The following is a 24,802-nucleotide window of genomic DNA, read 5'->3' on the forward strand; positions in this document are numbered from 1 at the left end:
TTTCTTCCATGGAGGAATTTCAGTGTGATCCGTGTCCTTTCTGCCTCTCGATGGGACTAAAGTCTTAAAAATGATTAATCTAAATACTACACTCAATTACTTAGCTGCAAAAATATAATATGCCAAAATATACAACCAGACTGTATCTACTTCGATAATTTAAGCAGAGGAGTGCCAACCCAGCAGCGATCTCTTCTGCAGGACCAGGCAGGAGTTTAATTATGAGCTGGTAGGTCATGCAGCTGCCAATAATCTGGAGGGTGTTGACACTTCCGGCTTGATGGATATCTAAATCTAGTCTTTGGCTGCCACACGAAATCTCCCAGCTTCCCTCGATCTGGCAAAGAAGGCAGGCAGGTCCGGGTCTGACTGCTCAAGTCCCCCACATGGGAAGTGGAAGGGAGCACAGAGTGAAATGAGGGCTCTGGTGAGTCAAATTCTCAGCAGGAGCCCGCCCCCATCCCCCAGGGCAGGGCTCCTAAGGTCAGAAGCCAGGCTGTGAGGTTCTCTGCTGCCATCCAGACCTAACAGGATGGGGGTCCATGTCAGGCTCTGGGCACCATAATACAATCCTGTTTGATTAAAAGAAATTTCTGGTAATGAATTAAACAGACCCAAGGAAAAAAGGACACGGTGGCAATATATTCTCCTGGCACCCAGCACACAGAGGGGAAGAGGGGGAAGAGAGAAAGAAGACATAAATAAAAGGGACTACTCACTGGGGCTTTTTTCTTCAGCAAGGTCACAGGCACAGAGCAGGTCAGAATCGATTGAGATGGGTTTCTGCTTAATCCAAAACTTAGTGCTGGCTTTCTGATTCGTAACAGGGTCTATCTCTACTTTGTCTCCAGAGATACCTGTAAGGCCGGGGTTGGGGGGGTGTGGGAGGACAAAAAAGAAGCCACAAAAAGTGTAAGGTGTAAGTGATTTCAGTGTAATCATTTGACCAGTTTTATAAATCCTAAATTGGATGAGAAGAGCTCTTTCTTATGGCTTTGGGGAATGCCACCAGCTTATCAGACTCCAAATGGCACACGAAGGGCACACACTGGTTTTCCGGGTGGGTTAGTTGGGGGGGAAAACCACCAAAACCCACACAAAAAAGCTATTAAGAAACATGCTGTCTTAGATGTACCACAGATACAATACAGAGTTTACCTACATATTGTTAACCCTACACAACACCTCTGTGTTGTAATGAAATAAACCATAACGTGAAGTTCATTTAAAAAAAATTTTTTTTTTGATCAGTGATCTTTCTTTTCTTTCTTTCTGGTCTAGAAGAATCTTACACGCTAAAAATAGGAAAAAATCTCTCTCTTTCCTTCTCTGACACTAAATAATTATCCCAGCTATATTGAGAGGAAGTCACAGGGGGATCAAAGGGTCCTTTACATAAAGCCTTCCAAGTTCAAGTCTGGAAGCTTGGCTTCAGTCTGTGGAGGTCACTGGTTCTCCGCTGAGGGAGAAACAGCACTGGGTGTGAGCTTTATGCAACAAAGACTTTACAACAGGAATCCAGCATGTTAAACACTGGTACTTCAGGTTTCATTTTCAGAGCTGTGGAAGACATAACATACTGTACAGTGGCGGGGAGCAAAGGTTTTCGGAGAACAAAGGTAACGCCAGGGATGAAAGGTGTCCCAGGATAACAGCGGCGATGCCTGGCAATGGCTCTCCCGGTGTCACTGAGCAGTACATGCTCAGCTGGACACACACGATCTGGGCTAGATGTGCTCTGCTCCCCTTTCTGCCGAAAATCAAGGAATCTGTTCATGGAGTGAGACAAAAACCTTCAATATGCCTTCCAGAGTGGGCCCCAGAGAGAATCTTGAAAGTAATTAATATTTAGGCCATACTTTAAAGGTCAGGGGCAAAGTGGAAAAAAGCAAAATCAAGTGAAGATAGGAGATAATTAAAACCATCAAATGTACATACTGTAACAAAAAGACCATCAGAATTAATACATTTCACCCCATGGATCACACTCAGGAATTTTTCAAGACAACATGAGAAACTTCATAGACCAGGAGAAAAAGCAGATAAAGAGCTCAATTAAGAAACAAACAAAACCCCCCAATAACACCAAGATCACACTCTGAGAGCAAATTCAAAATTAAACAAGAAAACAAACATAAAAAAAATTCTAGTGATTAGGTCTGCCACACACTCCATTTCTATTTTGTTTTATGAATAAAGAAATTCCAAATGGCAGACAAAGAAAAGCAAGAGACCGTGCAGACTCTGGTAGAGTCTCATCTGCTGTCTTCAGAGGAGACAGTGCAGTACAGTTGCTTAACCCTGGCCATTACTGGGTGGTCTTTCGAAAAGATGAACAATTGGTATTTTTTTATTAATTGAATGCTGGAATTTGTCATTAGACATATTTCAGGAACACCATATTTCAATCAGGCACAATGTCATAAGTTCAGTGGACTCTGGCCGTTCAGGTCTAGATGATTTCAGGAGGGTGAGAATGTATCAGGAGACCAATTTTATTACATTTCACTTAAAATAGATTATGACTACCCAGTTACACTATTCCCTCCAATTTGGTCATTAATTGTTAAAGATCTGGACATTTCTACAGTTCCCTGAAAGAAGAAAAGTACTTATGCCATGGCTATTGGTAGCAAGTGTTTTGTTTTGTTTTGTTTTGGTCCCCTCTCCTTCCTCTGCTTATTTTGACATTTATAAAAGTCAAAAACGAGCAGAGCAAAATAAATGTGCAAATCTCTTATGTGGAATAAACCCTGCCCCACATTCCCTTCTCAGAAAGAGAAGTGGGGTGGGGGGTGGGGAATCATCACCAGAGAGGTATGGCTTTAAAATTTTGTTCTATGGCCCCACAACTCCTGAAGCCGTAGTCAGTCAATATTGTTAATGTACCTTGTTAATTTGATAGGATTTGTCAGGTAACTCCACTGGAAAATTATATAAAACTGTTCCAGATGAAAAGATGATAGTGACATGAATTAAAGTGATAGAACAATAGTGGAATATAAACCAGAAATGACACCCAAAGTGGCTGTTGATTTATTGCCGTACTGAGTTTGGTTCTGGGCTCCCATGTATATTAGTGCTACAAATCTGGGTCCATTTAGCAGAGGGATGCTCATACATACATCACCAGCTCCTGCTCCAAGCCAAGGTCACTCCCCATGGCATCAATCTTTTCAACAGAGCCTACTTCACAAAGCAGGACTTTTGTAACCATCTCAGATGGAACAGACTCTCGTCCTCCTTCATCTTTCTTTTATCATGTAAAGTACACTTTAACTTCTATTATTTTTATCTGCAAATTGTTACTGTATAGTTCATCCATTTCGGGCTCTATCTCTGCATCAATTGCCTGCGCTCTGCACGGCCACAAGAACACTTTCCCAATGACGCCCTTTCCGGGCATTATTGTGCAGTCACGGTTCGCAGAGGGGAACCCCAATTCCAGTGTTTGGGGAATGAAGATGTGGGAGATGAATGCATTAGGTTCAAGATGGGCAGGCAGGTGGAACACCATTTAAACAACTGGTGTGTTCCTAAAAAGTTGCCTGTAAATCAGATTTTTTCTGAATCAAGTCACATTTTCCCACTGACTTCTAGTTCCAGAGATACTCTGTATTCATTTTGGATTGATCTGTAATTGGCAGGGGCTCCCAACACTTTAGTTTTAAGTTTCTCTGCCCTGCAGGCTTTCAGTCAAGTAGTTAATGATCTGTAAAACACTTGCCTGCCTAGAGGAGTCACTATTTAAAGGAACCTGTAGGGGGATCTTTCCTGATGGGAAAAATCCTTTTGTACATTAAATAATCTCACCCTACTTGAGATGTGTGTGAGTCTCAGCTTCTTCAAACAGGGCCCACAGCCCACAAGAGCTAATCTGCTCCTGCTGCACAAGTGACGACCCTCTGCTTTCCAGTTCTGGTGGGCCTGGGGTGGTCTAGCCTTGGAGCCCATTCTCCCCGAAGGACCAAGAACCCGCTGCTGAAGAGTCTCCAGAACCTAGCCTGGAAGCAAAGAGAGACCACTTCTGTCCCTGCCCGGGAGTCCCAGCCCGGTGGAGAGGTGACCAGTCAGGAGGCTGGCATGACAGTCCAGACCGGGGGCAAAGAGGGGTGAACCCACTGGCAGCAAACACATGTCAGCATGGTTAGAAATTCTTTTTGTGCATTGATTAAAATCTCAGGATACCCTTATCCCACTGGTTACTATATTTGCCCCTATTTTATAGATGAGAAAACTGAAGCACAGAGAAGTTAAGTAACTTGCCCAAGATCACACAGTTAAAAAGTGGCAAAGCTTAGCCACTTCACTCTTCTACAAGAACTGTGCTAGGTGTTCTATATTACATGCCCAGGAGGGGTGAAGGTGCTTGTCCTGGCTTGGGGAACTTTTAAGCCCAGAGCTGCCTGGTTCCCAAGTATGGTATTTCCCACTGCTCTGCACAGCCTCATTCAGCTGGACCCAGACATAATGAGGAATTCTGCCCAACTAGTCTATAATGTCCTCTTTCAATTTTTACCGAGGAACAAATAAACATTCAAATGTGACAATAAGTGCACACCTATTTTTGTTCAAACATGGCAAATCGGAGCCTGAAATCCTACCAATATTCTTCTGTATGGCCACTGAGCATGGTTTTAATGTCCTTGGCTAAAGCTTTTGTGTGAAGCCATGATGGAAGGACAGGCGTGCTCCTTAAAGTGTCACTTAGGCACTGTTTTTAAGTAATTCAAATTATAAACATATGTCCCAGAAAACAAGGGAAGTTGGCTTATGTTAAGTTTATGTTTCTCCAACTTAAATGGCTGATAGAGGAACAGTTAATCCAACTATGAGAGAATACAACACAACCATGAAAAAAATATGTATGAGAAAAGCTTTGACTTGGAAAAATTCTTGTGAAGCTAAGTGAAAAGGACAGGAAAAATATTTATAGAAAGGAGATCTAACGGATATGCTCCAAACTGGTAACGGTGGTCAATTCTGGTTAGTAAGATTACACCCTTTCCTTTTCTGTATTATTCCAAAACAGAAATTTCACCCAAAATAAAAACAAACCTCATTTTAGGATCTGACATTTTCTTGGTTTCTACTTCAGGATTTAGTACCCTTTCCCAACTTTTCCAGTGTGAGGAAGGGAGTATGTTGAATCCTGGGATGCGTAATCATGAAAGCAGCCTTAAACAAAGACTACGTCCAGCTAGCAGCTCTCAAGCACCCAGTGGCTGAGCGGCTGGGAAAGGTTCCCGCTGTGGCATTACGGCCACCCTGGGGCCACCCCCACAGGCTCTACCTGACCAGCTGTGAGAAGCGAGGAAGACAGTGTGGGGGGCTGGCCTGAAGTGGACAGTGTCAGCCCCTTCTCTCAGAAGCAAGGGATGTCACTTGTCTTCTTTTACCAGCTCTCCTTCCCTACCCACTTATCCATGGCCATCCGTCATGACCTTTTCATGCTCCCACTTCTGACAGCTTCCAGATACAGTGAGTCAAACTTCACTGGAAGCAAACTATCACGCCAACTGTCAAAGCAGAAAACAATGCCTGATTGCTGTCCTATGTCAATGCCAGCACATAAATCCTTCCCTAACAAGACAGCTCAAAATAAACAAAAACGCAACTCTAACGTATGTACAACTCTCTGGGGAAACTATATGTCCCAAGCTTTAGAGTTATCACAAGGAGACCTTCATCTGTTTTAACCAACCAGAAGATTTCCATAAAAGGAAATGAGCACGTACATCATCTTCTGCTAACACACTGGATACCTACTTTGGCACCCCTGTGCTGGGTCCTCTAGTGTTGAGCAGCTTACTGAGAGCTCACCACACTTCTGATCAGGAAGGCAATGACGCAGAGAGGGAAGCAACACAGACTTCAGAGCCAGAGTGTCTTAAGTTGGAGCGTCAGTTTGGCTTTGGACAAGTTACTGTAAAGTGGTGACAGTAACGGAATTTACATCCTGGGCTTTTGTGATGATTAAGTAAGATGTGTCAAGTGCTTGGAATAGTGCTGCATACATCACTGGTGATCTATACCACTACTTCTCATGACTGTCATTATTGGGGGTTAGGCACTGGGCTAAGAGATGGGACACAGACCCAGAAATGAGGGTCTGGACAGGAAGCTCAGGGAGCCCCAGGGGATGTGAACAAGGGGCCTGACTGGCCCTGGTCTGGGGTTATTATCTCTAGGATCTGCTCTACATCCTAGCCTTGGGAGCACCAGGATTCAGAACAAGTGTCCAGCTGGGGAATCCAATAGCCTCACTCTCTGCATCCTTGTAGTAATCTTCCATCACCAAGGGTCACTGGCCATTCTTCTTTCCTGTAACCTCCACCAATAGTTCAGCTTGACATCAGGAAGACTGTTCTCACACCTGGAGCTGTGGAAGCACTTGCACCACGGGGAACCCCCCTGCCCCTCCCCCCAGCCCCAACCAACTCCAAGGTCTCTAGGTCATTAGTTTGGGGCTCTTGCTTTTGCCGGCACATTCCCACTACTGTTATCCTGGGAGAACACACTTTTCCCCTCATAAGCCTGAGCTTCCTCCTCTGTAAAAGGGGGTAACAAACAGTACCAAGGATGTCATGAAGATGGCATGACATAAGCATGTAAAAAACCCAACAGAGTGCCTGGCACATAAGATGGCTCAATTGGTTATCAGTGAGATTATTAGAGAAAGTGCAGAAAGCTGAAATGACGTACTTCCACAGGGTGAATCAAGTCAGAAAGTGGCAAAGCTGGGCTGAAGCCCAGGTCTATTTGACCAACTCCAGGATGTGTCCTGACCAGTTCGCCACTTCCTATTGCCCCAGAGGTGCACACCTGACTCTCAGGAGACACAACCTCCCCTAGGGGACACTTAAAATACCCTTCTAAGAAGCTAAAACACAAATTCAGCAAAAATTAGGGCATTTAATATTCCACGTCTCAGTGTATTTCCTGAGTTATTATTTATTTGCTCAGACATCATGAGCTGTGGTTCATTCATCAATTTCCTACAACTCTGAATCTAAGACTAGAAAAGCTCCACTGTTGTTAAATCTGGGAGTAGCTTTTTATATAATTCTACAATCCTCTTGTCTTCGGGTTACCTAGAGCCTTATGAAAGCCGGGAAAAGCCCCGGGGAGTGTCACTGAACAACTCTTTGCTGGAGTGGATTGTGCTGAATCCACACGGCCAATCGATAGCGTCCACAGAGCAGTCAGGGAAGTCTTTGAAACTTGTCTGAATTTACACACAGGATCAGATACAAAGGCTGTTTGGGCTTAATGAGACCTCAGAGATCTCCTAGCCTGGGGCTTATATTCTCCATATGAAGAAATTGAGGCTCAGGGTGGGGATATGACTTGTCCGATGTCACCCATTAATGACAGAGCTATACCCATAATTCATATCCCCAAGCTATCAGGCCAGGGTTTAAACAGACCAGCTCTCCTGTCTCAATGCATTAAGTTTATATAGTGGGTATATTCACACTGCGATCAAATGCGTTACAGTATGAAAAGCACTGTCTCCCTTAGGGACCCCAAATAGAAAACAATATCATATTTTGGCCCAAACTATTATGAGACCAGTAGAGCCTTATATTCTTGAGATCAAGTGGGGTACTAGGCCCAGAATCACTGGTTCCATTCAAGTGCTAACCATCTGAAACCTTTTGGGAACTATAGCTAAGAGCTGCCAGTTCCAATGTGTGGTCAGTTAGGGACTGAGTGACAAGCCTGAGTGTACTTGACTAGGCCATTATCTTCAGAATGAAAACTAAGGGGTGGCCTGAGCATGAATGAGACCATGAATGTACAGCCAAACTCAGCACAGTGCTCAGCACAAGGGTAGAGCCTACTGAACGAGACCTGGGACCAATTCACCCAGTAACACCTGTCCCTGGATGAGGACTAAGGGCTCTCTGTAAAGAAGGCACTTACAAAGATTGTGTATTAGGGAAGTTAGTTTCCCAAACTAATATTCTCCTGGTAAACAGATACTTATAGTATCCAGTTGGGACGCATATGCCATTTCCTAAGAGAATTTATGCTATCACTCGTAGAGTGGGGAAAGACAAGACCTTCCTTGGGCTCAAACGCCAAGGGTGAGGGCATGCTAAAAGGAATACAGAACTTTGATGGACGCTCCCTTATCCTATCCCCATTAATTTCTTTATGCCGGTCGCTTTCAACTTTTCCAATTCTCAAGGCTTTCTCAACCATGGGAGGAACCCGATACACTGTCAGTAATGATCCTGGATTATTCAACAGGTGTTCTCAAAAGGGTAGGTCTGGGAGCGGGGAATTAGAGGAAGGTACACAGTTAGGAAAAACCTTGAGTTTCTGCCATTCCCTATCAGGGGATTTTTCCCTCAACCCAATCAGTCACTGCATTAAGCACTAATGTAAAAAAATTTTTTGTTTCTGGAGGTAGTCTTGATAGTATTTGTCCTGCTCTTTCATAAGCTCATTAGTTCTTGTTAAGATCTATTGCAAATTTTGGTTCAGAAAATGTTGTCACAACAGGGACAGAACAATCACGTGATATTAGAATTGTCATCCTCCAATTACTTAGCGGACCCAGGGATTTTGGAGCTAAGTGTGATAGAGGTCTCTCATGATCATTTCTGTGTATCCGAATGGAGGAGGGTATCTACTTAGTATTTGGAAAGAAAATGAAACAGGGAAAACCCATCCACTTGCTAAGAACCCTCATTTCCAGATTATTTAATTACTCGAACTATACTCCGTAGGTACCCCAACTGGAAAATGACAGGGACAAGTATTTTATTCATAGAGCCACATAGAGCACCAGAGTGAGGAGGAAAAAAAAAAAAAAGTGCAGGCCACAGCTGTTTGCTTTCACTCATTTAGTCTCGTGTTAATGTGCTTCGTAAGTTTGCATATTGTATATTAAGAAACGGCACCATAATGAAGTCTTCCCTGAGCGCTGGCTCGTAGGTATTGACTAGGGGGTTAAATAATAACTGCGATAGGACAGATAAGCCAGGGAAGACAATAGATGGCAAATACGCTGCCTCTCATCATGCTCAGGCCCAGGGCAGGCATTTTTAATCAATCACAGAGTTTCTTCATGTTGCCCTCAGACGCAGCTCCAGATGCCGCCTCAGCAGAATGCTCTGGGCAGCCATTGCAAGCTTGGCTGGAGTCCGTTCACGAGATGAAGCCTCTCTGCCTTCTCTATGATATGTGCTATTGTACTTGATATTTTTGATAAATAACTACTCGGATCACAAGTGTTATGGATTGTTTTATGAAGAGATAGGGAAGGAAGCCATGGAACCTTTCAGCAAGATTATTTTATGATACGGTCTTGATCGGCAAATCCTGCACAGGATCTGTGTATCTTCTAGGGGATGATGTTAGGTTATATATGCAATTACGACGAAGATGGAATTCACGCGATATTACAGATTCAGTAACCTAAACCTCTGGTGCCATGGGGAAGGTCTAACCGGACAGATGATAAGGTGAAGGGGATCAAGTGAACGCAGTGGCACAACTATCAAAGCACTTCTCAGGCCGAGACCCTGCATGGGGCACATCAGGCTGACCTGCCTAGTCAGTAAAAACAAGCCTTGGACAAAGAGTTAAGAATAAGAGGCAAGAAAGTCCTTTGGACACTGAAGAGGCTGCATTTCCCAAGCCACACAATTAAGGGGAGATTCTGAGCTAGCTGGTCTGGGATGAGGTCAGGGACTTGGTGATTCGGATACGCAGGAAGGGTTGCAATCACTGCCCTGATGCATTGTGTAAGTGGGAGGTGTTCGATGGTGGTATCTTGGTCCTCTCTGCTTTGTTTCTTATGCGGGTTTCTGGCAGCCCCTTGGCTAGGGCATCATAATTCAGCTTCCCAACAAATACGGATAGTACACTCTGGGCTTCCTAGATTGTGTCTGGCATTCACCATCTGACCCTTTTAGTTTCATTTTCTCCAAACCCACTTTAAGCTGTCAGCCTTGGCATCTCTGGGCAGCACACATGTCCTAGCGTCTGACCCTATGGTCAGGCACATGGGATTAGACATATGAAAGATCATGTTAATGGAAATAACCTCAACTTGGTATAAGCTCAAACAAAGTCTACGCTTAAGAGCACCTGTACTTTCAGGCCCAACACAGAGGGGAAGCAGACAAGATGAAATAGTCCAAGAATGTTCTGAGAAATAATGGGAATGGTCAGGCATGATGGTTTTATGTGGTAAACTTTCCAGGCTGACAGGGCAGGGATGGTGAACAGATTTCAACTTAAGAACCAACTTCAACTGACCGCTGGCGATCGTTTATAGGGCCGTATTAGCAAGGGTTCTGAGGTCAGGTCTGGGCCCAGAGGGAAGAGGTGCAGTGACTGATAATGTAAACGGAGGATGGGACAGCAGCACACGTGCTGCACTGACACTGACCTCCAGATACTAGGGCAGGGGAAGAGGGAGGACGTGCAGCATTTTGGAACTGGCCAATAAGTAATCACTTCCTTTGTGAAGGCAAGTTATTAATGACTGAGGCCTCCACGGCCTGATGGAGTGGGCTTGTTGTATGGGACTGGGCTTCAGTCCCAGTTCTGTTACTGGGACTGGATATCCTGCTGTATATCCTGACGGCGGGGAGGGAGGGAAAGAAAGTTTGTGCTTATTAAGTTATAGCCGTGTGCCAGTAAACACTAAATTCTCCGTATACATCACATTACTTCATTTATTCCTCTAAGCCTTGTTTTTTTTGAGTCATGAAGTGGGAGTAATATCATCAGTGTTCTGTGTGGATTAAATAAGGTGATGGGGTGAAAGCTGGCCATCCACTGCAAGCTGTCCCAGAGGTACAGAGTGCTAGTGTGATGACAATCTGCCTTCGAGGTATAACACGGTAGCTAGGTGCAGGACTCAGGCTTAGGCAGTCTTGGGTTTCGATCCCAGCTTCATTAGTTAACAAGTAATTGTTCCCAATATCCTAGTTTCCTTCACATAAGAAATGGAGATAATATCAATACTACCCAATAATAGAGAAAGGATTCTAGGAGACAAGAATAAGAGCGATCAGCAAAGTGCCTGGCACATAGCAACATACACTTGATAGATAACTACTTTCAAAAATTGTGATTCTTCATGTTAGTATTATTTAAAAAGATCAGGTCTTTGCCGTAAGTTTCACTAATGGACTCCAATAAAGTTTTTCAATCCCAGAAATGTCTGGTGGAAAATCAGTTTAAGTCTGGGTCTTGCAGATCCAAGTTTGAGTCCCTCCTCGCCTGACTTTCTCAGAAGCAGATGGCAGATGGCGAAATGGGAGCACAGGCCACGACTACCTGCTCACAAGACAAGCAGCTGTGATGGCCCTGCGGAGCTTGGGAATTCTGCTTGCTGCCGCGTGCTCCTACGTACCACTGACTCAGAGTGGACGGGCAGTTTTCTGTGGAATCAGCAGGGCTGCTGGGGAAATGCCGCACACAGACACTTACCACTTAGAAGAACTTGCCACAGGGGGCGAGGGAAATCTCTGCTCTGACTGACACAGGATGGATGAGAGGAGGAGGCCATCCATCAGTGTCAGGAAAGATCTGAAGCACCTGGCTAGTCAGTTGAAATAAAATAAATTATTTACTGATCTCAGAACCCAGCTGCTCACTCAAAGGCTCATAAAAGGTGTGCTGTTTGCTGCCCTCTACTTTACAGTAGATTCAGTTTTGGAAAGAAAGAATTCCTGGATCACTCGGCAGGTCTTTGTTGTTGTTACTATGAAAACGAAAGGGTGTTGCCCGCTTTGCAAGGAGGGAGGGGGGTGTCTAAAGTTACATACAGAACTCATCTACGTGGTAGTAGGAAATGGGGCTTATTTATTCACTGTCTGGTGTAGGACTCATGGGCGCCGTTTCTGTGATTGTCACAAAATTCTTTAGGACCAATGGATGCAATTTCTGTTTATAATGCTCAAGACTGAGAGCTTAGATTCGTAACTGAAACAAGTATTCTGACAACATTTGATTGTTTGGAAGTTCCTTGGAGCTGTGTCTCTCCACCAGAGGGTGCCATGTGTACCACTGGAAACACCCAGAGGTGACGGGGGCCTGGCCTCTTGTCACACTTCTGAGAACTACTGCTCTAGGGAGAGACACCTCCATCACTGTCATCATCCGTTTCTACCTGACAAGGCTTCTCTACCGTAGCTACAAGTGAAACTTGGCCAAAAGAGCCACTACCTAACCCGACTGATGTGGTTAATTTCAAGATGGTAGACTAGGGCAGGAAGCTGTAGGCAAAATAGGTGGACAGCGGCAACAATAGCACCACTAAGACGAGCTTCTATTCAGAATACAGCTTCTATGGGCCAAATACTCTTTTTTCTATCTTGAAAGGTAAATGTTGTAACTCCCATTCTAGAGATGACAGAAACTACGACTGAAAGGAGAAGGCATTTTTCCAAGGTGACGCTGCAGGCAACTGATAATGCTGGGATTTAAACCTAGTCCTGACCACAGACTAGGGCTCTTCCCCCAGATCCTTTTGTGGCCCTTTTCCTTTAAGTGAATACACATGTAAGAATCTGATGAATTAAAGTTTGGCTTTTTGCCTTTGGAAATAATGTGTGGGAAAGGAGCTGATGATATTGATTATCTTTCCAAAGCACTGCTTTTTTTTTTTACTTTGGGAATTTGTGGACTTACTGATGATGTTCACCTGGGAAAATTCCTGCCTTGGATCTTGGCTGCAGTTGGGCTACTTACTGGGTTTCCTAAAGCTAGACTCACTCTTTTGTTCCTGGGAAGGTACTGTAGGCAAACACAAACTAGACATCTGCACAGAATTCTTATTTTAGTAACTTCTATTAGAAATATACAATACAAAGTGCATGGTTCTAAGAGTGTCCATAACTTGATTTTTCCACAAAGTCTACACATGCATGTAATCAGTGCCCAGATCAAGAAATGAACCCTTACCAGCATCCCTAGACTCCCAGCAATCACCACAGCCTCCTCTCCCCACAGATACCCACCATCATTACTTCTACACAATAGATTATTGTGTATTTTTGGAAGGCATTTACACTCATCACTATAGCTCCAACATTATTTTTGTGTATTTCTAAACATTATATAGTAGAATAATACAGTATGGACCTTTCCCCCTGTTCTGAATCTGGCTTCTTTTTGAGCAGCCTCATTATTTTTATTTCTATGAGAAGAACCAGGAAAAGCAGCCCCAGGAAGAAAGACACTAAAGGTTTTTATGTTTTAAGAATCAACATTATAAATAAGTATTTTTTTTTTAACCATTTTAGATATTTAGCATTTTGTGTTTGTGAGGAGGCTGAAATAGGTCCAGAAAGGAGAAAGGTGGGTTCTGTGGTTTTGGTTCAAAGTTCCTGGGTGCTAATTCATCCGATTAGTCTGTTAGGATCACCATCATCCTAGTACTGCGTGTTTACTGAGGCCTTGCTACGGGCCAGGTACCTTCCTAAGTACTCTGCATGTGTGAGGGCACTTCATTCCCACATCTGTGAGACAGAGACTATTGTCTTCAGTTTACCAATGAGGAAAGTGAGGCTCTGAACCATCGGCCTGTGGTGATGCAGCTAATAAAGGAGCCGGGGTTTAAACCCCAGCTTCTAGCTCCAGAGTCTGTCCACTGCATGTTCCACTAATGGCTCCCATTTCCAGAAAGTCTGTCACCTGCCAGGCCCTGTGCTGAGTGCTTCACGTGGCCCATCTGACTTGTTCCCCTAGGCAATCTGAAGAAGTTGGTGCTACAGATACTCCTGTGTAGACACAATGGAATCGAGGCTTGGCGAGCGGAAGTCACTTGGCTAGCTACTGGCAGAGCCACGATTCAGAGCTGCTGCGAATCTGGCGCCCCGTCTGACTTAGTCAGCTCTCCTGTCAGCGTGCGTCAAGCTCCGGGCAGTCAGGCTGGGGAGGGATATTTGTGAAGGTTTTTTTTTTTTTTTTCAATTTGCAGAGATTTCTGAGGTTTATTACAAATTAGCCACACTAACACCAACACTGCAAAAGCCTTTATTATGAGACCCATAGAGAGCATCTGTGAGAAACCTCTCATCAGCGGGCCTCAGAGCTGCAGTGCAAACCTCCTCCCTTCACACACAGGCAGACAAGGCCTAGGAAGGGGCGGTGTGGCAGAGGCCGGTGGCGGAGCCAGGGTACAGGTCGGCTCCCTGACTAAGCCTGGCATCCATGCCTGCTCCCCACTCCTCCCAGTGTCCTTTTGTAGGCAGCAGGTGCACTTAAGTCGGCCAGACCAGCTTTCTGCTCCCGACACCACCACCTCCCTGCTGTGTGAGCTCAGGCATCAGACATTACCTCTCTGGTACCTCATTTACCTTCTTTGCTAAATGGCGAAGGTACAAATACCTACCTTTGCTCAGTAGTGTATGTGAAGCACTTAGCACGATGCCTTATACACAGACGTACCTATAAATGACAGCCGTGACCATGATGATGCTGTAATACTGACTACTGTGACACTTTTTCTACTCCCGTTATGTGTCAGTCAAAACAGAAATTTAGCACTTAATTGGAACAAATTAATCCAAATATTAATTGAGTTAATTCTGGATTATTTGCTGAAGATCCAAATATAACTTCTAAGATCATTAAAAAGCTTCCTGAACAAAGGCATGAATGAATAAGCAATGAATTCACCTGAGCAAAAAAAGGCAAGTGGCAAAGCTACAGAGCAGTTCTAAGGATAGCAGGTAAGAGAATTATAGAATGGTGAGAATGATGGGACTTCACAGAAGTCAATCAGTTTGAAAAGTCTCAAGTTAGCTCTATTTCTAATCTGCTTCATAAAAAAGAAGACAAGACAAGCACTCAGATGGGGGAAAAGGAGGTACTTTCCATTTCACTGTTTAAACATTTTCTTTGAAAACAAATCACCATTAGTCATTCAGGTCACATAAAAGCCGGATCTTGTTTCTTTTCCCGTTTCTATGCTGGCCACGGATACAAAGGGCCCAGTCCCTCATCAGTTCATGCACTTACCTAACTGGACATCGGTTGTGAATCGTAGTCTGTGGATCATACTGACTTTGAACGACTTGTAATGGTGGCTGCTAAGCATATCCTGTACTGTAGCTATGTCAATTTGTGAATCTTCCTCAAAAACTCCGTCTGCCCTTGAACCTGGGGAGGAAAAAACACTTTAACACATAAAGATACATGAGGCTTGGCAAATGGTGTCTGCTTAAAATGCTTTGGGATAAATTAAAATAATATGGGCTATTTAATTTCGAGAAGAAAAGGCTGAGCGATGACTTAATAATGCCATTCCAGTAAACAGAGAATGGTAGCATATTCATCATTCAACAATTAATTCCACAAACACTGCCTATTCTATGGCAGGCCCTTGGCTGGGCAGCAGGGATACACAAGGATAGAAAGACTGCTGCTTGCCAGAAGCTCTCCATCTCCACGAGAGTAAGTTCAGAGCACAAAAGCATGGGCGGTCACACTTCTTGTTTCTTTCCCTCATAATAATTTTTCCAATCATAAAAGTAATCCAAGCTCTTGAAGAATTCTTGCGCTTTCCAAGATTCTCAAACTGTTCATTGGTTTCCCGTCTTGTGCCCCACAGTCTCCACGGGTGCGGGCACGAGTCTGCTCCCGCTTTTAACAGTCTCCTCACTGGCCTTCTGGGCACCAGGCACTCTGTGCAATCTAGCCACCACAGGACTTTCGGATTCATACAGCTTTCTGAAGCTTTGATCATTTATTCACTTGCTCGATGCCTACGGAGAGCTTTGTGCATGCTCAGTACTCTGATACATGATACTGGGGACAAATAAGAAGGCTGGTGCTCGACAATCCTCCCTGGCTTCGCATGGCCTCCTGGATGGGGCATTGTTTCCAGCCAAGCAATGAAGGCTGCCCATAATCTGGCTGAGACATAATTTTTCTATTTTACATTGTCATTTCTCATCCACACCTTCTTGCAGCGCCTCCCAAACTCCTCAGACTGCACACAAGTCCAGGTTTTTCTATTTCTGGGCCTTTCCTCATGTGGTAACCTAGAACGTCCCTTCCAACCTTAACCTGTACTTGCCAAAACTCCACCCAGGGCAGCTCCAACTCCGCCTCCTTCTGAATTCCATAGCAGCTGGTTTATACTGGACCCTGGAGCCAGGCAGACCCAGGGTTCAATTTCCAGCTCTGCCTCTAACTTGCTGTATGATATTGGGCAAGTGACTTTCTCTCTCTGAACCTCAGTTTTTACCAGGCACAGAATGCCAAAATGTATTTGAAGACTGTAACACATAATACACTTAATAAAAGAGCAATCATGATTATTTTTATTCTGTCACAGAGGACCACATATATTCAGCCTTTCACTTAAATTGTTGAGTGGTTGTTCTAGCCTAATTCAGAAGCTTTTTTTTTTTTTTATAAAGATTTTATTTATTTATTTGACAGACAGAGATCACAAGTAGGCAGAGAGGCACGCAGAGAGAGAGAGAGGAGGAAGCAGGCTCCCTGCCGAGCAGAGAGCCCAATGCGGGGCTCGATCCCAGAACCCTGGGATCATGACCTGAGCTGAAGGCAGAGGCTTTAACCCACTGAGCCACCCAGGCACCCCTAATTTGGAAGCTTTTTGACAATAAAGTTTCTCATTCATTTCTGTATCTCTGCAAGCAGTACAGGCAGCTGGTATGCTCTTGCTAAATTTTGCTAAATTAAAATAAAATAAAATAGGAACCAATGCGGGGGCACCTGGGTGGCTCAGTGGGTTAAACCTCTGCCTTCAGCTCAAGTCATGATCCTGGGATCGAGCCTCACATCAGGCTCTCTGCTCAGTGGGGAGATTGCTCCCCACCCCACCTCACCTGCCTCTCTGCCTGCTTGTGAACTCTGTCAAATAAATAAATTAAATTAAAAAAAAAAAAGAAAAGAACCAGTATGTATGAGTGCTCACAATACATCAGGCATGGTGCTAAGGGCTTTACACATGCACTTAAGCATTTTTCCGAATTACACAGATGAGGAATCTGAGGCTTTGGGAAATAAAGTCATGTGCCCAGGGCCACAGTAAGCAAAGATAAATCATCTCCTGTCCCCCAGAGTTTAAAATGCGGTCTCCTGAAGGTGAGCTGCTGGGACGGGAGCACCCGTACAGCAGAGGCCGACCAGAGCAGGGTGCTCTAAGCCTTGTGTGGAACACCCAGTGACGGCCCACAGGGAAATCCAGAGAGAACTCCTTGGGACAGAGCTGGAGGAATGGAAAACTCTAGATTTGGGTATAAAACAGGAAAATTCTGTTACATAAATGTCAGTCTGACAATTATACGTTTTTCCTCTCCATAGTTACTGCTTACAGGGTAAGCTTTTAAGTCAAAGTTAGTTTCTGATGACTTTACATTGAACTCATTTATTAGGAACTGTGAATTTGGTTTCCAAACCCTACAATTATTCCCAGCTAGAGTAACTCCAGCCCCTACAATAATGTTCTCCTCACCTGCACTGGGTCATTCACTCGATGCCATCCACAGAATGGCATGGTCATTCACTGGGCCTGTGATATGGTCCCATTTTTGAGTATTTGTGCATATTGTCCTCCTGCCCAGGTCACTCGTCTCCCCACTTCACTCTCTCCTGACCTGTATCTCCAAGTCTCCACCCTGTTCTTCCTGAAGAGCTTAGATCAACTGACACTCCAGGGAAAGCTTCCCTGACCCTGGGCCCCCAAGTCTAACACAGCTCCTTTTACCACTGCACCAGCATTTTCCTGCAGAATGCTGTCACAGCTGATCACTATCTGTCTCTGCCCCAAGAGAGCAGGCAGAGTGACTGTTTTACTCACCATTACAGCCTAGATCCTGCCAGTGCTACCACGTCCAGAACAAAGCAAGTGCTTGATGAAAATTTACTGGATGAGTGTGAACTGCTGTGTCCACAGGAAGGTGTAGATCAGAGAGGCTGAGTGACTTAACGAACATCATATTGCTAGGATCAGAAGAGTTACACTCAACACCTGTAAGGGACATTAGGTAACCTTGCTACCTTTCTCTGGACACCTGTAATTTTGGACAGAGGCATCACGGTTGCAAGCACTTCTATCTTCTGGGTAATGTCCATCTCTTAAACCAAGAGGCTGGCTAGAGTTTCCAGAGTTTCAAATAATCATTCACTTTCCCCAACACACACTTTACTGAAACAGAACTGCAAAGATGTTTATTTCTATTTTCAGAACCTTTTAAATTGGAGAACTGTGGAGAATTTTGGTGAGATATTAAAATCCCTTCCTATTTTAAAAATCAGTTAAAGCCATCTTATCTGAGAAAACGCCATTATTAGATACAACTCACCTCAAGAACTTCCGTTTTATTTACTAATTAGTATTTTCTAAATATTGCAGGTATTTGATTTGGAAAGGGGTAACAGCTCATTATGCTAAAATGCCAATTACTAAAAAAAAAAAAAACCCACACTTAAGAGTTTTACATTTTATGATGTTGGATTAAAACCAATTTAAAAATTACTATAACGTGACATATAATTTTTTACTGAGCAATTTCAATGCCAGCTGCTAATAAAGCATCTTAGCTGTAAATGATAATTCAGATGCTTTTAGATAAAGTGGTGCATAAATATGGCTGGAAATTGATTTAGCTTCTTACAGAAGCTACTGAAGAATGACATATTTTGTTTAATACACCAGCTAATGTAGTCCTAAAAGCTCAAACAAGTGCCAGTTTTCACTCCTAAATTTGCTGTGGGAGATTAATGAAAACTTTATATTTTGCTGAAATGTTAATAATGGGCAGATGAGATGATAGGATTTTAGTAGAGGTCTTAAAGCTATGGAATAACCAGCAAGGCTTGTCAATTTCCTTATATTAATTTTGTTCAAGACTTATATAGCTGGAGCTGGCTCAACACACTAATGCTTCTTGCATTGACCTTCTACTCCCCAACAGTGTAAATTCATATCCCATTTGGGGATTTAAGCCCCCCTGATACTTGGGTAAGTCCTGAGCCTTGCCCCCGATGACAAGGGCTGTGTTTGCATTAGAAGAGCAACAACACCTGGGGGAGTAGGGAGCGAATGAATACTCCTGTGTTCGCCTCCAGTATGTGCTGCCCACCCCCAAGCAGGTCATCTGCTGAACTTCTGGTCTTGGAGTTACATAGCCATTTTTCAAAGTAGGCTCAGGAGTGCCACTGCTTGGAGGGGGAACGTGTACACATATAGATCAGTCAACCATCTAACCTGCAACTACTCTCCCCATGCCAGTGGAATGCTAGATTATGGAGGCACGCTGGTAAGGATAAGGCAGGGTTCCTGATCTTCAGAAGCTTACAGATTTGGTATTAGGAACACAAAGAAAATAGTACGAGGCAGAAGCGGTGCACACAACAGACACTTTATATCTAAAAAACATCTGAAGCAGAGTAGTGTACCAAAAGCATGTTTTGGACTAGAAAAGTTCAAAGACTTTGCATGTATACCTTTACTGTTTGTATCCTTCCAGAAAGGAATGAACCCAACCATACGTAGGCACAATAGCATTTGTGTGTTAAAATTATTACTGTATATCAACTTCACATCAAAAACCCACTTCTGTTAGAGAAGACATTTTTATCTATTTAAGGTAAAAAAAAGAGAGAACCAGAATGTTTTAGAAATAAACATACCAGGAAAAAAAAAAAAAAACCACTCCCAAACTGTTAATTTAATTGAAACATAACCCTTTGGTATTTTGTTAAATGAGCAATTAAAAAGGTCACAAGCAATTAAATGAAACAAAAGCCACACTGTGTTCATCTACATTAATGCTGAACTGGGTCTCCTTCTGAATGACAAGATAAATTGTAATGGTGCCTTCAAAGACTTCACAATGTATTTTGTCAAAGTCGGGAGTGTTAATGTCTCTATGTGCCATGGATTACCATAATGTATCGTGTCAAAACGCTCGAGCTGCAATAACTCAAAGATGTATTGTGATAGATCAAATTTTGGGGTGGGGCCTAAAAGTGACTTGAGCACCAATGTGCTCAGATGGACTGACACCAGGCTCCAGAAGAATGACAGAAAGCCCATTTGCAATTTGTAAAGGTTTGGGGATAAAATCTAAGCGAGGAAGGAGCCTAGGTATCGAAAGGAGAGAATGAGAAAGGAGGAAACAGGAATGGCACCTATCTTAGTGGCAAAGTCAGGCTTTGGTAAGAGGGGGTTGAGGGAAGGAGGAGGCAGGCAACGTCTAGGGCCTGCAGCAAAGAAAGAAAGAGGAGGTGCTGAGGGTGCCCAGGGCTGGGAAGTAGCCTTGGACTTAACACTGGAAAGAATATGGAACATAGAGTTCAGAGATGTAGGTTCAAAACTTAACTCTGACATCAAGGGTCACAAGTGGGCCAAACCCTACCCAAGATTCCATTAAAAAAAAAAAAAAGATTTTATTTATTTATTTGACAGAGAGAGCCATAGCAAGAGAGGGAACACAAGCGGCAGGAGTGGGAGAGGGAGAAGCAGGCTTCTCACCGAGCAGGGAGCTGAATGTGGTGCTCAATCCCAAGACCCGGGGATTATGACCTGAGCTAAAGGCAGATGCTTAACGACTGAGCCACCCAGGTGCCCCAAAGGTTCCATTTTGGGGAAGAGGGAGAACTGGGACAAATCCGTTGAACTTGAGTCCACATTCCTTCCACTGTGCTCCTCCTTCCCCTCCTATCTCACCACCTTCCTACAGGCAGCAGCAAGGAGACAGACAGGTAGGTAACTGTAAACTCTGAGTCAGGGGTTCTCAAAGTACAGTCCAGGACCCAGTGGAGGGGTGATCCCCAAGAAGCATTCAAGGGGTCCATTATCTCAACATTAACAGTAAGACCTTATTGGCCCTTTTCATGCCTATTATCTTATAAAGGCACAAAGTAATAACAAGTGCATAAGTTCAATGATATGATTCTGATTCCACATTGTAACTAACCTTTAAGAATCAATCACTTGAGCTTTGGAATATTAAGGAAAATTAATATCCACTATTTCTGAAAAGGCTGTTGAAATACTCCTACCTTTTCCAACCACATATCTATGTTAGGGCAAATTTTCTTCACATATTACAACTGAATAGCAGACTGAATGCAGTAGATATGAAAATCAAGATGCCTTCTATAAAGCCAGACGTTATATAAATCTGCAAAAGTATATATATAAAGCGGTGCTCACCGGTTCAGGTGATTAGTCAATGATTTATCTTCCTGATGGAGCAAAAATAAGTGCTCTTAAGAGAAAGAAAATGGAAAACAAAAGAAAATATAGCTATTTTTCATAAAAATTTGTTAACACGTAATGGATTTATTATTACTTTTTAGTGAATTCATAAATACTTAAATTTTTCTCGGTTTTTATTCCCAATAAGTAGATATAATCCAATAAACAAAAGCTCTTTGGGGTCCTCAATAATTTTTAGGAGTGTAAAGAGGTCTAAGACAAGAAGCTTGAGACCCACTGCCTTTACTGGTCCTTATGCCGTGCCTGGATGCCTATCTGGACAATCATTTTAAGATACAGAAGTATAGTTACAGCTGTGTATGTGCAACACACCTGAAAACAAACACAAACAGAAAGCAGGGACATACATTACAAGAATAACAGACTTGCTGTCAGATGATCAGATCAAGGCTAATTATAATTAATACTGTTCTACATTTAAAAAGTGTTTTTGTGTATGTGATTTCACTGAAACTGAGGGAGACACTTAAGAGGTACATACATGACGTCCTTTCAGACAAATGGGTGCTAATCATTAAATCAAAGCTCAGATGAACTCACAGTATGCTACCGGCAGATGTCTTATGTTCATAGATACAAATCACACAGGACTTTGAACTTCATTTTATGGTTCAGTAACTCTTAGACCAAGTCAAAAAGCTTGAATGTAGTTATAAGTTAAAGCAACTTCAATTTCCCTTCCCCAAAAACATCTATGCCAACTCTACGACTCAACCAGAAGACGATGGCCTTTGTGACAACCTCACCTTTAAACTCTCTATAGCTCGATGATATGGTTGACTGATCCTAGCAGGTTCACATATAGTCACTCAGCACCAACCACAGCTGTGGGCCTGTGCTAGTGCTTCAAGAACAGAGGATGGCAGGATTCCCAGATGATGGAAAGGGGACAGGCAATCCAGGGTGGGAAAAACATGAAGTCCATAAAGTGGGAGCAAGTGTTTGCATTTGGTTGGAGCAAAGAGTGTGTGAAGGGGAATAGTGGAAAATAAAATGGTCAGAGGTGGAGGGGTTTCAATTCTTCAAAGGCAGAGACATTACCCATGTCAGGGCCTGGCACACAATAAAATACTGCTGTACAAATAACAGACTAAATGAAGAGGAAATAGAGGTGCTTAGGTGGCTCAGCCGGTTAAGGGTCAACTCTTGATTTCAGCTCAGATTGTGTTCTCAGGTCCTAGGATCAAGTCCTGTGTCAGGCTCTGACCAGAGAGTCTGCTTGAGGATTCTCTCTCCTCCTGCTCATGGGCATGCTTCCCCACTCTCCCGTCTCTCAAAAAAGAAATCTAAAATAAATAAATAAATAGGAAATAAATCATCTTCTACCCCATTACTCTTTTTTTCTCCCCCAACATGGGGCTTGAACTCACAACCCCGAGATCAAGAGTCACATGCTCCACCGACTGAGCCAGCCCGCACCTCTGCCCTGCTCTATCTCGATGCCTTATTGCTGTTGCCCACATGGAATAGTTCCTGCTTCAGCTAAACTGGACTTTGCTCAGGTTGTACCATTTGGCCAGAATGTCCCTCCCACTTTTTAAAATGTACACACTTACTTCAAGGTCTAGTCTAGAATCTTCCCTGATCCCTCCCCTGAAACCCTATAGTTCTGAAGTGTGTGATAAACATCTGCACTCCCCTTCTAGACAATGAGCTCCTTTGAGAGCAGGAATGTTCTGTCCTACAGAGCACATAGTAGATATTCAAGCTTGATGCAACACAGGTTAACCCGAATTTGGGGGCGCCTGGGTGGCTCTAAGCATCTGTCTTTGGTTCCGGTCATGATCTCAGAGTCCTGGGATTGAGTCCGGCATCGGGCTCCCTGCTCGGCAGGAAGCCTGCTTCTCCCTGTCCCACTCCCCCTGCTTGTGCTCCCTCTCTCGCTGTGTCTCTATCAAATAAATAAATAAAATCTTAACAAAACAAAACAACAGTACCCGAGTTCAAAAACCTGTATTTACCTTGGTTAATAGAACCTAATATACGATTACTAGTTTTCCATTCAGATAACCCACCAAACTGGGATCCAGCCTCAACAACTACAAGGGCAGCTAACATTCACTGAGTGTTTACCAGATGCCAGACGCCATGCTCTGCACTTTAAATATGCTATCTCATTTAATTTCCCCAATGCCCTTTTGTTGCCTATTATTATCCCCTTTCTTACAGGTGAGGAAAATTGAGGCTTAGAATATCATCCCGTTAGCACAGCTGTACAAGTAGCACAGACTGGAGCTAGGAGCCGAACCCATGCCTGTCTAATTCCAAAAATGTGCCCTTAATCACCACAAAATGCTTTGGTTAAAAATGTCCCTTTGATGGGCTGTGAGTGTCCAAATCCATGGGCCAAAACAGCATCTAAGGAGAACACAATCATGTCTGGCTTTGCCAGAACAAAGAATCGGGGATAAAACCTAATTCTCTTCACTCTGTCTGTAAGACTCAAAGCTGGCTGCATAAGTGAGTCGGAGAGAAAAACTCTCCCTTTGCTTTCTACATCCATCACATCTTTTTTTTCCAAAGGCCTTTTAAGTCCCTAAAGCCTCATAAGCTCCAAACTTCTCTTCTATTAAACACTTCCCTTTGGCTACTAGTCATTTTTTGCTGGTCTCTAAAAAACAATCAATAGGTGATATAGTATAACACACACATGCGCGCACGCCCTCTGCGGTAATCTCGCCAAAGCCGTCAGGATCACACGGTAGGATATGCCCTTCACTGAACGCTCCATGCTACAACCAGGGTAGGGATCCTTGCTGTCAGGGCCTAATTGATTAAACTCTCGGAGTCAGAGCCTTTCCACAGGGAGATTTCAGACCCTCAATAAATCAGGGTAATCTTGTTTTATGAGGTGATCAGAAAGAAACAGTTTCCGGTTTGTAGAATTTCTGAAAAGAGCAGAACATGGAACCAGGGCCTCTAGGCTCTGCTTTCTAGACCCTGTGCATCCCTCAGTCCTCACTTCAAGCTCCTTCTCAAGGCCTTCAGATGAGCAGTCCCTTGGACCGGGACCTTCCTTCTCTTACTGACTATCTCCTTTTTCTTCTTCCTCAAGAAAGCCTTCTCCTCCTCCCACAGCTCCAGACACCTGCTAGCTACTCTTTTATACCCTCTGTGGCACCTGTCACAACTGTGGGCTCCATGATGTGGGGCTCCACTCTACTGTGTCAGCACAGTGACTGGCCTATAGGAGGACACCACCACTGCTTAGGGGATGAATAAACAAATGTGTGCCAAGAATGAAACCAACTACCTTTTAGAGGATAAAGCGTGACCAGCCAAGGGTCTGAACCACTGGTCCATTACAGGTTTGCTCACGAGTTAGGCTGATGACAGAATTCCTATCACTTTCTCTTCCTCCAATGTATCTTTGTTACTGTTGAAAACATAGTAAAAGGAGCAGGGGCAGTTTTGACAATTTACATGACAAAATACTTTAGAACTGTAATATCTGATCAACACTGAGGTCTCTCTCTCTCTCTGACTCCAGAGTCAGAGACTGAGGGCACATAAGCTAGAAGAACCCCATCTCCCATCAGGGAGTCACTGCAGAAATGTCACCTG

General features: G+C 43.7%; 1 protein-coding gene across 32 annotated transcripts in view; it reads right to left on the reverse strand.

Moving 5' to 3' along the window:
* MAPKAP1 (MAPK associated protein 1) overlaps positions 1 to 24,802 on the reverse strand; it is a 244,407-nt gene that overhangs the window by 28,699 nt on the left and 190,906 nt on the right. For 22 of the 32 annotated variants that reach the window (XM_082695560.1, XM_082695546.1, XM_082695569.1 and 19 more), the window contains 2 exons: positions 14,998 to 15,138; positions 720 to 857 (listed from right to left, as the gene is read on the reverse strand). In XM_082695560.1, coding sequence (XP_082551686.1) covers positions 720 to 857; positions 14,998 to 15,138 — 279 coding nt within the window. The remainder of the gene's footprint in view (positions 1 to 719; positions 858 to 14,997; positions 15,139 to 24,802) is intronic. The other 10 variants (XM_082695557.1, XM_082695555.1, XM_082695551.1 and 7 more) reach the window with 1 other exon arrangement.

The sequence above is a fragment of the Mustela nivalis genome (assembly GCF_964662115.1).
Source record: "Mustela nivalis genome assembly, chromosome: 13".
Classification (NCBI taxonomy): domain Eukaryota; kingdom Metazoa; phylum Chordata; class Mammalia; order Carnivora; family Mustelidae; genus Mustela; species Mustela nivalis.